Genomic DNA, 13,317 nt, shown 5'->3' with positions numbered 1-13,317 from the left:
CATGCAGAAACTGTAAAGATGCAAATGCACTTGCACTTTTATCCGTCAATATCCTTTGTTCCGAATGATTACAGTCGATATACGTGCTGTAAAATATGTAATGCATTGTCTATAGCTGTGACCTATTATTTCATTGGAACCATAACATGATTGTTGCACTGTGTATTTCACAGTGTCAGTAAATGAAATGTGCTTATGTACTTCTAGACAGGATAGAAGATGGATTGAATGATAGAAGCAAAGACAACAGCACTGAGGCAGAGGAGCACTCCTCTTGTACTGAAATGAATTAATGAAGCCTCGCTGTGAATTTTCAGGAAATTGACTTGCTGTATTCTCGCATTCGGACATTTTCTTGACATTTTACAAGGGGACTGGCAGGAAATGGTGCGGAAAATGTCCTCAACAGATTCGGAAATTTGTGTTCTCACCTACAGCCACAATTTAAGGAGATTATTACAGCTGAGGCCTTGAGAATGTTGAGTACAAAGATTGCTTTTTCAATAAAACAATTTATTTATTTATATTTTAAATATTACTCTTGGATGAAGATATTTATTCGAAAAACCAAAATTTGTATTTCAACACATCACCGCCATTTCAGGTTGTAATGATAGACAAATTGCACGACGACTTTTGAGGTCCGACCAATCACGGGTTAACGGCGAAAAAAGAGGGAGGAAGGTAGCGGAGAGGATGAGAATAAAGGGAGGGATGGAGGGATGAGGGTGAGTGAGTGAAAAAGTCAGTGAGTCAGAAGTGGAGGATGGAGGAAGGAGGGAGAGCAGGAACGGAGAGAGAGAGGTTTGTATTCATGTTGGTGGTAACAGTGGTATTTATAGCTCCTCCCACACACAGCGAGAAGGAGAGAGGGATGGGCGAGGGAGGATGCATTGAACAAAAAAGTGAGAGAGAAAGAGAGAGAGAGAGAGAGGGCAGGAAGAAGACAGAGGCATTCAGAAAAAGGGGTGAGATGGAGGCAGAGACAGATTAGAGGAACAGCAGGAGAGAAATATGATTGAAAGGATGTTCTAGTAGACAGATTAAGATGCTGTTAGAAGACGAAGACAGGCAGACAGTGTGTTGTGTGTCAAACCGACTGAGACAGACACACAAACACAAACCTGACAAACAGCTCACTGCTAAATACGAGGCATCATTTCCAAGTTTAGTTCCCACTCCTCCGCCGCTCTGCCTTTCCTCCTGTAGGCTGAATATCAGTCAGTGGAGTAGTGAACGCACCACGCATTCGTCCAGTCGCTCGGAAATGGACTCAAGAGCACAAGAATAGACTCCAGCACACAGACGGATGCACATGTGAAGTCTGAGGAGTAAACTGTGATGTAGATAAAAGAGTTGCATCACAAGAAGAATAGAATCTGCCACAAGAGGGGATGACATCATGGTTTATTCTCGTTTTCAGTTGTCTAACAGCTGAACTGGATCGCCTGCTGCAACCGTCAATTGATGAGTCGATTGGTCGCTTGAGCAAGAATCATTTGCTATTCAATTCAAGGCATTTATTAAGTGTCACTTTTTTACAGCATCTCAAATGTGAAGTTTGCTGATCCTCTCTGTTTTTAAGAAAAAATAACCTAGTGAAATCCACAAATTTATTTAAGGTAACAGGACATTTCATTTCGGTCGCCTTTTAATTGCTTCATATCCACTTTACTTGTCGCTTTTCCTGTCTCGGCTATAGCTTCCGGGACAAATGACATATGTCAAAGGAAAAACAGTCAGCTCATGGGGAGTTAGAAAACTTGTTGTTTTCGCCAGAAAGAAAACAAAGCAGTTCATGCCCCCCGGACTGTAACCGTAACCTCTTGTCTCGTCTCCTCCTCCACAGCATCATCAATGGCTTCGCCCTGCCTCTGAAGGCCGAACATAAGCAGTTCCTGGTCCGGGTCCTCATCCCACTGCACACGGCAAAGTCCCTTTCTATCTTCCATGCACAGGTCAGTGAGAAAACCCTCTAATAAAACCCCAACATCATCTATTCTTTAGATAGACACTTTAAAAAATGCAGGTATCTATCATTCTTTGCTGTAGTTTTTAGAGATTCCAATCCTCCACCTGCTGTAGTGTGTGACTGGTTTCACTGGCTCCTGCGCTTTAGCTTCTATCCCGGGGGTTTGGTTCTAATCAGCATCAACAAAATCTGCGTGTGATTTGTCTCTTGTGTTTTATGAAACAGTTTGCAGTGTCAAACATTTGCCTTGAATATAACATGTATATATAAGGAAAATCTTTATTAAATTATATGATATAATATGATCCACTTAACACCTCAGCAGTGGTGGCTAATGGTTTCTACAGTGTGTCACATCCACCACTAGGAGGCAGAGTTGAGTCAGATAATGTTGCAGAGGATGCATTTGTCTTTGAAGTAGATAGAGTGTGCCTTTGGTGTGTGTGTGAGTTTGTGTGATCGGGATGGTGCAGGGATGCAGATGGTGGCCCCTCTATTGTGTTAGTGTGTGTGTGTGTGTGTGTGTCCTTGAATTTTATTTATGTCACACAGTATTTGATTATGCAGAAGGTTTGCTCTTCACAAACTGGTCTGTGGTGTGTGTGCACGTGTGTGTTTGTGGGTGGTAGCATGTTTGAATATTCTGGGTCTCAGCATCACTGTGCCCTACATTTCTCCTCCGCTTCTCTCTCCCAGTGGTTCACACACATACATTATTCACTCACACACACTCACGCTCAGTTTGACAGGGTCACGGGGGAAACGGCGCTCGTGGACGGCAGTGCTGCGCTCAGTAGGTGCGGCTGCACAGGAGTGACCCACTTCTGGATCTAAATATCAAAAATTTAATGTCACACACGCACCTTCTCATAATCTTAAAGGTTTCTCAGAGCTGTGAAACACACTTGAATCATCCTTCCTGTGGCCTGTGAAAGGTTTTCCAGTTTATAATCATATTACATTATTATAATAACAGCTGTTAGAGCTGTGGAGCCACAACATGGTTACAAATCATGGTGCGAAATCAAAAAGCAATAGAACTTTTGCTTGTTTCCTAAGAAACTGACAAACATACCCTTAATGTTGGTAGATTTCATTTTCCAGGTAAAAACCATAGACTGTGTGTAAAGATGGACAACAGGACTTCTCCCCAAAAGTGAAACCAAAGCCACATGAACCAAACAAAAAAGTCAAAGTAGCTACATGTCAAATAGATTTCTGTTTCTGTTTAAGTGTTGGTTACAGGATGCTATAAAAACGAGGTGAAAACATCACGATTGACAGCTGAGACTGACTCATGATTGGTCGAACCTGTATATTGGTGGGATCTTGAAGACCCGGTCACATGAACGTGAATCTTTCAGTGGCGAACCTCTTCTGTTCACTTCCAATCCGTGAGAGTGAGGGAATGAATAAAACATTTGCTTCCTGTGGCGAGGCAAATCTTTGTTGAACTTTGACCTGCGATATTTACTAGTTGGCCTAACTTGGTAGCGGGTGAATATACATCATGGTGGGTTATTCCAAGTGTTGTGAAGGGATAATACAGTGAAGTTCATGAATAACCATGTTTGTATAGTATCTGATAAGTAATAGAAAGAACTGTAAAAGGCTAGAATGACTTCATCTCCGGAAATAGAGTTTAATTTGACCTGTCACCTTGACAAATCAATATTGGTAAAATCTCAGCCTTTAAAAAAAAACTATGGCGTCCATAATCCTCAGCCTTACGTCCGTGCGCACCCGCAAAGCTCGTCCTGACAACAGAATCCAACATCATATTTACCCCGAGCCATTCCTCTAATGCCTCGCTAATACCTTAAATAGTTTGACCGCGCAGCACCTTGATTTTAATCCTCGCCTTTTTCCTGCTTTACTTTTTATTCAAGCCTGACACCCCTGCTTTCAGCGCTCCCTCCGCTCCCTCCGCTCCCTCCACTCCCTCCGTCTCTGTGCCGCCATTATCATGTTGCGGTGTGAGTGAAGGACGGGAAAGTTAGGGAGGGAACAGCTGGAGTGTAGTCAGCGAAGAAAGGTGCGCGGTATGAAGGAAAGAGGATTAGGAAGGTCAAAAAAAGATTAGATGTGTGGAAGATGTGACATCAGAGAGGCCGACGGACGATGGAGCTGCAGGTCAAGAAAAAAGGAGGCGAAACAAACAAAGCTCATTGTCCCAACAACCATCAACAGTCTAACGGTGTACAGCCTGAGCTGTGTGTGTATATATATATATAACACTGGAAAATCCAGCCTTCTTCTATTTTAATAACAAATAATCATGTTTATCTAAGAGTCTTAAAATGAACTGTAAAAAGGCAAAGGTATAAATAGGACCGAAGAGAAAAGACAGAGGCAGAGACAAAAGGTCTAAACTCTATCTCACATTGCCCTTGAGGGACTTTGTGTGTGTGACATCACTCCTTCCGAAGTAAACACACGCACACACAGTCTCCGTCGCCACGGTGCCTTGCTCGCCACGGCAACCGGCCCTGGGCGAAGGGGGCAACCGCAAAACACACACATGCACACACACATGCACACACACACACACTTTCGCAGAATAGTGGGAAATGATTGCAGATCATAGGGGAGACAAGAGGTGATGTAGAACGAGACACACACACACACACACACACGCATGTGTGCATGCACGCACGCACGCACACACACACACACGCACACACACACGCTTGTGGCACACACATATCTCGTTGGAAAACTTGTCTCTCCGATCTTTAGCAGTGTGTAATCCTGAGGGATAACTGCTAAGATCCCCTTTGTCTCTTTGACAGCTTTAGGGAACGTGTGTGTGTGTGTGTGTGTGTGTGTGTGTGTGTGTGTGTGTGTGTGTGTGTGTGTGTGTGTGTTTGCTTGCACTGGTATGCATGTTCTAACCTCACCTCCTCTGTCCTTACAGCTGGCCTACTGTGTGGTGCAGTTTATGGAGAAAGATGCTACAGTCACTGAATATGTAAGACTGCACAACAACACACTTGCTAATCAAATTCATATGATAATTCTGGGTTGTTTGTGTCTGGTTTGTTACTTTATTTTTGTTATGCCTTTTGGACAAAAGTCAGATGATATCATAGAAGTTCCACAAACAGCTGCACTAAAGGATCTTTTTTATACAAACAGTTGGTCAAATATGTCACTCATAGGGATAATCTCAGCATTTGAAAATTTTTTAGGTCATTCTTTTTGTTTTTGGGCCCACAACTTCACTGTTTCCATTAAAAAGCTTGTAAATTCACTGTATACTGTCTGACCAGCAGGAAACCGATACAGTTAGAAACTACCTACCTCTGAGGGATGAAGCCCCTGAATCAACCACGGCTCATTTTAACCCTTTAAATAGTTCACACATGTATAGATCACTCTGCAGGGTAGAGGTTGAATTAGAGTATAACCTACTGCCTCGTTCATCAACATCAGTACAGTAAGAATGAGAGACAGTACAAAGTTCACAACATGTTTCTTAATACACTAGCCAGAGTATGAATAATGTAGATGCTACAAACAGATGCCAGCCAGCTGCCCTGCTTGGCTAATGGCTGCAGCGTTTATTTAAACACTCTTTATCTCTGCAGATCATCAGAGGGCTGCTCAAGTACTGGCCCAAAACCTGCACGCAGAAAGAGGTGAGGCAGCTGATGAAATAAATCGCCAGGGACATCTTAACAGTTTGATCTTGCTTATTGCATTGTATTAATTGTGTGCTGGTGCGTGGTGTGTGTTTAGGTGATGTTCCTGGGGGAGATCGAGGAGATCCTGGATGTGATCGAGCCGTCTCAGTTCATCAGGGTCCAGGAGCCGCTCTTTAAGCAGATTGCAGCCTGTATCTCCAGCCCTCACTTCCAGGTTAACACTACATACACCCCTGTCTGCATTCAAACCATGCATGAATATATCTGAGTGTTCTCTAAAAATATGTGTCACAATACTGGAAAATTATCACGAATAAAGTGACACAAATCAACTATTAAACTCATGTTAAACATTAACTTTTTTAGGATTATTAACCTTGATAACAGTAGAATAATCCCTCCATGTTATGTTATGTTATATCATGTTATTTTATATCATATATAATATTATATTCAGAACCGTTTTTTATTGCCAAGCAGGTTTGCACATACAAGGACCTTGCTGTGGTGTATTTGTGCAAGTATAAATATAAAAAATGTATTAAGATAGGAAACAAAATTAAATATAAAAATATACTATAAGCAGCAGGGGAGGGATTGTACAATACGTGGTGAGTAAACGCTAGAGACTGGATTTTGCAAAGTACAGTTAGTCCGTTAATTGCCACTGGAAGTTAAAGTGTCACAGGCAGGCAGTACAGGGATATTATATTATATTATATTATATCATGTGATATTAGATCAGATTAGATTTACTTATATTATTATCATATTAGATATAAATGTTGAAAAAAGTCTGTGTGTGTCTCTCTGTGTGTGTGTGTGTGTGTGTAGGTAGCGGAGCGAGCCCTTTACTTCTGGAACAACGAATACATCCTCAGTCTGATAGAGGAGAACTGTCAAGTCATCCTGCCGCTGGTGTTCGCCACCCTCTACAGAGTGTCCAAGGAGCACTGGAACCAGTCAGTGACACACGAGGACACAAATACACATTAATACAACTCATGATTCCATTCACAGCTTTTGTATATAAAGCCCTCCCTGTTGATCATCTGTCCAATCAGAGGGAGAAATGGGTTTTATGATGAGCTCTGTTCAGGGTAAAAGTAACAAGCACCTTAACACACCTCTGAACACAGACCGAGGACTTTTGTGATCGACCTGTCGACGTATGTAAGAAAAAAGAGATCTGCAGATATTAATTGTTGTTGCCTAGGTTAACAAGTATTTTGATCCTGTATTTAAATAATTATGGAGAATTGTATTCGTTCTTCTGTGGGTCATGCCTCTACAAAGTTTCATAGAAATCTGTTCAATAGTTTTTGTGTTATCCTGCTGAAAGTGAAAACATGAGGTAATAAATATCACATTAGTGGATTATTGTTATTATGCATTGACATGTTAGCAGCCTTGTAATGTTCCAATCTCATATTCTATATACTGCTGAGTTGTCAGATCAACATCACTGCATTATAGTTTATCTGCAGATCATATTTTTTGGGTGAAAATGTTAAATCTGCTGGAGTAATCTATTGGAGGTGGTGATATTTGTTACTTTTAATTATAAAATAGAAATACTCAAGCCAAATACAAGTACTTCAAATTCAAACTTAAACAAATGTACTTAGTTACTTTCCACCAATACTCATATGAAGATTATTTACTATTTACCTTCACAGCTTCATCAGATTCCTCTTAAGCCTCCTATTAACTAACACTAAGCTACACAAGAACAATCCAGGTGTCTAGGCAACACGTACTATAACCAATGGGTCGGTATCTCACCTAACCCACAATCCCACGGGACACACGACCAATCAGATTGATTATGTTGTGTCTGTCCCTCTAGGACCATCGTGTCTCTGATCTACAACGTGCTGAAGACCTTCATGGAGATGAACAGCAAGCTGTTTGATGACCTCACTGCCTCCTACAAAGTGGAGAAACAGAAGTGAGCATGACTCACTCTCTTTGTGTGCACGAGTGTGTTTGTGTGTGTTTGACAACAAGAGGCAGAAGCAGGAGGCTCTTCAGTCATATTTTCGACGGTGCTTGTTTCATTATCCCTCACATTATATTTCATATTGTAACTATGTATCACTTAGGTCATCTTTTGAACACACACCACATCATGATTCCACTTCAAACTCGAGATATTTGATACTACTGGGGAATATTGAAGGAGTAGTTCAACATTTAAGAAAAATCATATGCGCTTTCTTTCTGAAATGAGAAGATCTTTTATCTGCTCAGTACGGAAGTGTCCAGCACACACCCACGTCCTGGCAGGGGGATCTGTCAATTTAAATCTATTACATATCCCACGCACCCGTAAAGACCTGTGGTGACAGTGTTTCTGAGGCAATAGCACTGAAGTGGTGAGTAAGAAATGACTGTTGATGACAATAAAAACATTTCCGAGCTCGAGGCAGAAGCATCTCCAGAAAGAGGCTGACATAATGTTGTCACGCTACACTGGGTGTGTGCTGTTCCGGGTTAGAGGAAGTGTTTTGGTTAGTTGTCATAATCTAGAAAAAAGGCATCTGAGAGAGTTACACCACTGCTCTACACATGCAATGGAACCAAACCTGGCAAAACACACGTCACTGTGCCCTGCTGATGTTCACCAAGAAGAATTTCAGCATTTAAAAAAACTACAAATTGTCATTTATCATCCTTCTGTGCCAGTTTGAAAGAAAGCAAAAGAACTCTAAACATGTTGCCTCCCAGTCATTGGCTGCATCATTAGCTTGTTCATCAGGTTCCCTTCCGTTCTCTTCCTACCACTTCTCTCTTCATCCCTCTCTTCATCTCTCCTCCAGGGAGCTGAAGCGAGAGAGGGAACGCACCGAGCTCTGGCGAGACCTGGAGGAGCAACAGGAGCGCCGCATGCAGATGCTCACCGAGGCCGCCCGGAACCAGCGTAACCTCCAGGAGCGGGGCGAGAGAGGGGACCCGCCGACCCCGTCGTCCCCGCAGACGGCCCACTGCGACCAGCCCGAGCCTAAACCCAGCGGGGCCTCCTCTGGAGCCGGGGAAAGCGCCACCTAGGTGCTGCTCTACGGGGATTGCGTAACACAGGGGTCAGGGGGGACAGGGAGAAGATGTGAAGTTGATGGTGTTTAGTGATGGGGGACAGAGAAAGGTACAAAACAAATCCTCTCTTTTTCTATCTTGCATCATCGAGTGCACAAACTCAGTGATCCAAGGTTAAAAAAAAAAGTAAGACGTACCTTTCTCCGGACAGAGTTGTGTGAAACTGGTTCACTTTTTGCTGTACACACATTATGTTGCAGATCAGAAGATGAATACCGTCCAAAAGTGCAGACCGTCATTTAAAAGTAACGGCTGGTTTATTCAACTGCAGGTCGGTGCCTAAAACGGTAAACTCTGGCCTGCTTCAAAACCTGCCTCGAAACAAGGGATGAAATTTCTCTTTTGGTGCAAAACTAACCGACTTCAACACGCATCTAACTTGTCCCAACATTTAACCAACCGAGTCTGTACTGTGGCCTCGTATTTATCTTTTGCTCACAGATGCTTATTTCATGCGTGGATAGCACAATACATTAATACACAAAAGAAGCAATTTCACACAAAGGTCCCAAAACTGTTGCCGCGCAGACCAGACACACACATACACACTCAGACACACATAGCAGACAGATACTTGCTGTAAATATGAAAGAGCTACAGAGTGTATCCAGGTCAAACAAATCTCACACACAAATTGGTTCACGCACCAAAATATCTCACACAAACACACACAATACATGTTGACTCAACTGCTGGTTCTGACGCTAACTCCGCTCCCGTTCTGTCGGGTCCCACGAAAAGGTCCAACCGATGAAGATGATGATGATAATGATATAAAGTACAATAATGTTCCTTCTTCTTACTTGTTACTCTACTACTACTACTCTACTCTACTCTAAGTACTACTGATGATGATGATAATGTTTTTATATATATACATATGTCTCTGGATATTTCTGTAGTGTATTAAGGGAGAAACACTAGTGTAGCAGATACCACGAAGGGGGAAGGCCGGCTCGAAGTCTGATCTCACGTCACATGTTAAATGTACGAGGCCATAATGTGAGCGCTGAAATTCAGTGGCCTTCCCCTTTAACAGACCTTAAAGAGGCGACTGGATTTGTGGTGGCTGCTTTTCTTTTATTTTGAAATGTTCGATGTCGGTGGTGGTGGATGACCTGCGTAAAAAATCCCCCCAAAATTCCAAGTTTGAAGGTCAATACTATACATTTTTCAAAGCGGTTTTCTTGCCAACAAAGGGAATCTTTTAATTCACCAAATCACATTGTGAGGCCTTGCAAAGCCGATTTAAAAAAAATTATTTCATTTTAATTCTTGCTTTCTCCACACGGGGGCAGTGTTTGTTATTGTCCTCCTGCAGATCAGTGTGAGCCAGAAATAACGTCATCTCAGTCGGTGCACGGCGTCGTTTCGGCTGCTAGCACAGCTCCCGGCTTTTTTTTGACTGCGAAAGAGTTTATCTCTATAGACGTCTCTATGCTCCTTCATTAACAACATTAATGGCATTCTGCAGGAAACTGTGGAAAAACCTCGGCAACTGGTTTGTCAAGGCAAAGAAGCGTGCACAAGCCTGAAGTGGTGCTCTTGAAGGAAAGAAAGCTTGTGCCATAACTGTTCTATTTGTGTTTCCTCTTCTTCTTCTTTGCCTTTATACGGTGGTATGGTTATACTTTTCTCTGTAGCGACAAAACTGAATCACAGCGCCTCAAAGGGCAGATATCATGTTGACGTGACAGTTGGCGTGCGCATTTACCAATCAGTCTAGCATAACCGTAGTTTAACAGTGCCCCCTACTGTCGATCAAGATTTTAATCACATCGACGCAAACAAAAGGATGAGGACCCACTCACAAAAACATCATTCCACAGCGCCTCTACTGGTCAAAAACGTAAAAGCGCTCCTTTAATTTGGGTGTTTCAGTACACAAAGAAACTTTTTTCAGAATGTCTTGGTTAAGTTGAAGTTTAGCTCACCTCAGCGTACAACCAAACAGAATCCATGCAGATCAGCACGTCTCGCGTTACACAGCGGTCACCAGGGGATGAACGACGTGCACGACGCGCGTCTCAAACCAAAAGAAAACCACCACAATCCAGTTGGATCTCTGAACCCACAGCGTCTGTTCCTTTCGGCTCAGCAGACCTGACGCTGCTAGATGGCGACCATGATGATGACGATAACTTTTTCGGTGCGAACCAACAAAAATCTGTTTATTCTTGTCTGACTATTATGATAGAGCGATGGGATAAGGAGAGAGGGTGGAAAAAAAACTGAAAAAAATTATTTTAGCAATATTTTCATTCTTTCAGGATAATCTGTGTTTTTCGGGGGTTAAACAAGAAGTGGGTGTCACACTCACACGTTTACCCCCCGCACTCGTTTTTACTCCTGTTGCGTCCTTGATATTCACATTGTCTTAAAGGTACTTTCTGTGTACATTTATTTGATGAAAAAAATGATTTTTGCTTTGTAATTATGTTGTTTATTTTTTTGGTTTTTGTATGATCTTGTTCATTTTGTGGAAAACTGATACTGATGCTATTTATTTTCTATTTGATCAGGAAATGTAACCTTATTTGAAGATGAAGGTCAGGTTGTGTGTGTGTGTGCGCATGTGTGTGTGTGTGTGTGTGTGAGAGAGTGTTGGTGTGTAACCAGTGAGTGAGTCGGCGAGCCGGAGATGTGTGTAGATCGAGCGATAGAGAACGATCTCTATCCTTGTCTCCTTCCTGAAAGACAGGGTTTGAATCCGAATGTATCGTTAAACTAATCGATTGTTTTTTAATCGCCTGAGACGCAGAGGCGCCCGTCGGCTGCTTCATAAACCAAACGTTCAAAAACTCTTTCAGACCAGCAGTTTTTTCCAAAACGCTCACCTCACATCACGCCTGAGTCGACGAGGTTTTGAAATCCATTGAAGTGGCAGCCCTCAGTTTGGCATGCAAAGTTTTATTTAGCTGTTAGTCATCGATTCAGAAATTCTTATCATGCACGTTTTAAGCTTGGTTGACTTGTTCTGGTGATATCCGGCTGTGGTTACACCTAATCTGCCACTGCGCCCTCATACACAATTGTTTCATGCTATTTGCAGGTATGTCATGCAGGTTACATCATGCAGGTTACGACTTTTGACAAAAAACAAATATTGCCAAATTTAAATTGTTGACCTTGGAAAATGCTCATCAGGGGATGTCATGGTGCTCATCAGGGGATGGAGTTAATCCATCTCCATGACAACTGGACAAACACATCTGCTAATGAAAACAATCTGATTGAAAGCTCTGCAGAAAATCCTGAAATTGGAGTCAGTGTTAAGATTTTTATTTTACACATATGATACAGATTCCCAGGATTTAGACTCATCACTTTTTTTGAAAAGGCAGCAGTGCCTGTTCTAGTTGGGGACTGAACTTCAAAAATACTCCAAAAAATTGAAGAAAATCAGGAAAACAAAATAAATTTGTGTGAAAGAAAAAAAAGGTCTTGTTTTGATCAACTTAACCCACAGTTTGGGAACCACGTAGGCCTGTTTTCTCTAAGTACCACAATGATGTATGCTGATGGATTAGGTGTAACCACAGCCTCATACCAGAGAACACCTCCAAACCCACGTCTGTAGACACCGTAAACCAAACCTTTCCATTTACTTGGATTTCAATAATTGTTTTGATTCAGGCAACAAACAAAAAAAAGCTACAAAAAAAAGAAAACACAACCGAAAAGAGACAAAACGTGACCTCACTGTCATAAAACTGAGCTTGTTTTATTTTCTTTTGGCTAAAGCTTATTCACAAACCCTCTTGATTGTTATTGTCAGTCAGTCTGCTGACTCGTGGGGGGAAAAACTGAACCCCAGCTCCCACTGTTTTAGAAATCTCAGTGATATCGATATCAATAGTAGGCCTATTCCTCAGTTCTGGAAATTCCGTCGTCCATTTTAGAGCCACTCCAGAACAGGAAGCAAGAGAAAAGAGAGTGCGTAGAGAGCTCTGGTCGTCCGATCGCCGTCAGACGACATTTCCTTCCTGTTTAAAAACTTTAAATCAGAGAGGAGGTGCGACTGGATTCGATGAAAGCAGCCGGTAAAGATTAAAACGCAGAGGAGAGCGACAGAGGAAAGACAAGACATAAAGTTAAACACAATAGAATGGCAATAAGTCAGAGCAACAGTAACAATGGAAATGTGATGTTACCGAAAACCTACAACCGCATTACGTAGCAATTTCACTCAATTTCTAGATTTGCACTGTCTGCCCAATGGTCTGTATTTGTTGTGATGAAGAAAAAGCTTAGGGAAGATGCAGGAGAAGAAGAAGAAGATGTATATTTTGGGGACCAACACAATGGCGGGGGGGTTTGAATGTAGAGAGGCTTACTACTGTAGTAACATTACAGGGGGTGTAGAATGGAGGGGGAAAAAAACTATGTGCTAAAAATGAAACTTCACTTTGAGAAAACACTCAGAGTCTGTGCTGTTTTATTGTGTCACACTTGTTTGTCTCTGCAGCTGAGTATAAACCCGACCTCACTTGATCAGGGGTTAGGGTTAGGGGTTTAAGCACTTATCAATATTTGTAATACTTAATGTAAGAAAATTTGTGTCTCAGTTCAGCAACCGCATCCCTTGGAGAAATGCAGCAG

The 13,317-nt window shown here is 42.1% G+C and overlaps 1 protein-coding gene across 4 annotated transcripts in view; it reads left to right on the top strand.

Annotated features, from left to right (window-relative positions):
- Positions 1-13,133, top strand: part of ppp2r5b (protein phosphatase 2, regulatory subunit B', beta) — a 35,499-nt gene extending 22,366 nt beyond the window's left edge. For all 4 annotated transcript variants that reach the window (XM_035149421.2, XM_035149420.2, XM_035149419.2 and 1 more), the window contains 7 exons: positions 1,850-1,958; positions 4,890-4,943; positions 5,563-5,613; positions 5,714-5,833; positions 6,454-6,581; positions 7,469-7,570; positions 8,442-13,133. In XM_035149421.2, the coding sequence (XP_035005312.1) occupies positions 1,850-1,958; positions 4,890-4,943; positions 5,563-5,613; positions 5,714-5,833; positions 6,454-6,581; positions 7,469-7,570; positions 8,442-8,670 (793 nt within the window). In that variant the 3' untranslated portion in view covers positions 8,671-13,133. The remainder of the gene's footprint in view (positions 1-1,849; positions 1,959-4,889; positions 4,944-5,562; positions 5,614-5,713; positions 5,834-6,453; positions 6,582-7,468; positions 7,571-8,441) is intronic.
- Positions 13,134-13,317: the final 184 nt, after the last annotated feature.

Source organism: Hippoglossus stenolepis, chromosome 23 (assembly GCF_022539355.2).
Source record: "Hippoglossus stenolepis isolate QCI-W04-F060 chromosome 23, HSTE1.2, whole genome shotgun sequence".
Taxonomy (NCBI): Eukaryota; Metazoa; Chordata; class Actinopteri; order Pleuronectiformes; family Pleuronectidae; genus Hippoglossus; species Hippoglossus stenolepis.
This window is presented reverse-complemented; position numbering and strand designations above follow the sequence as displayed.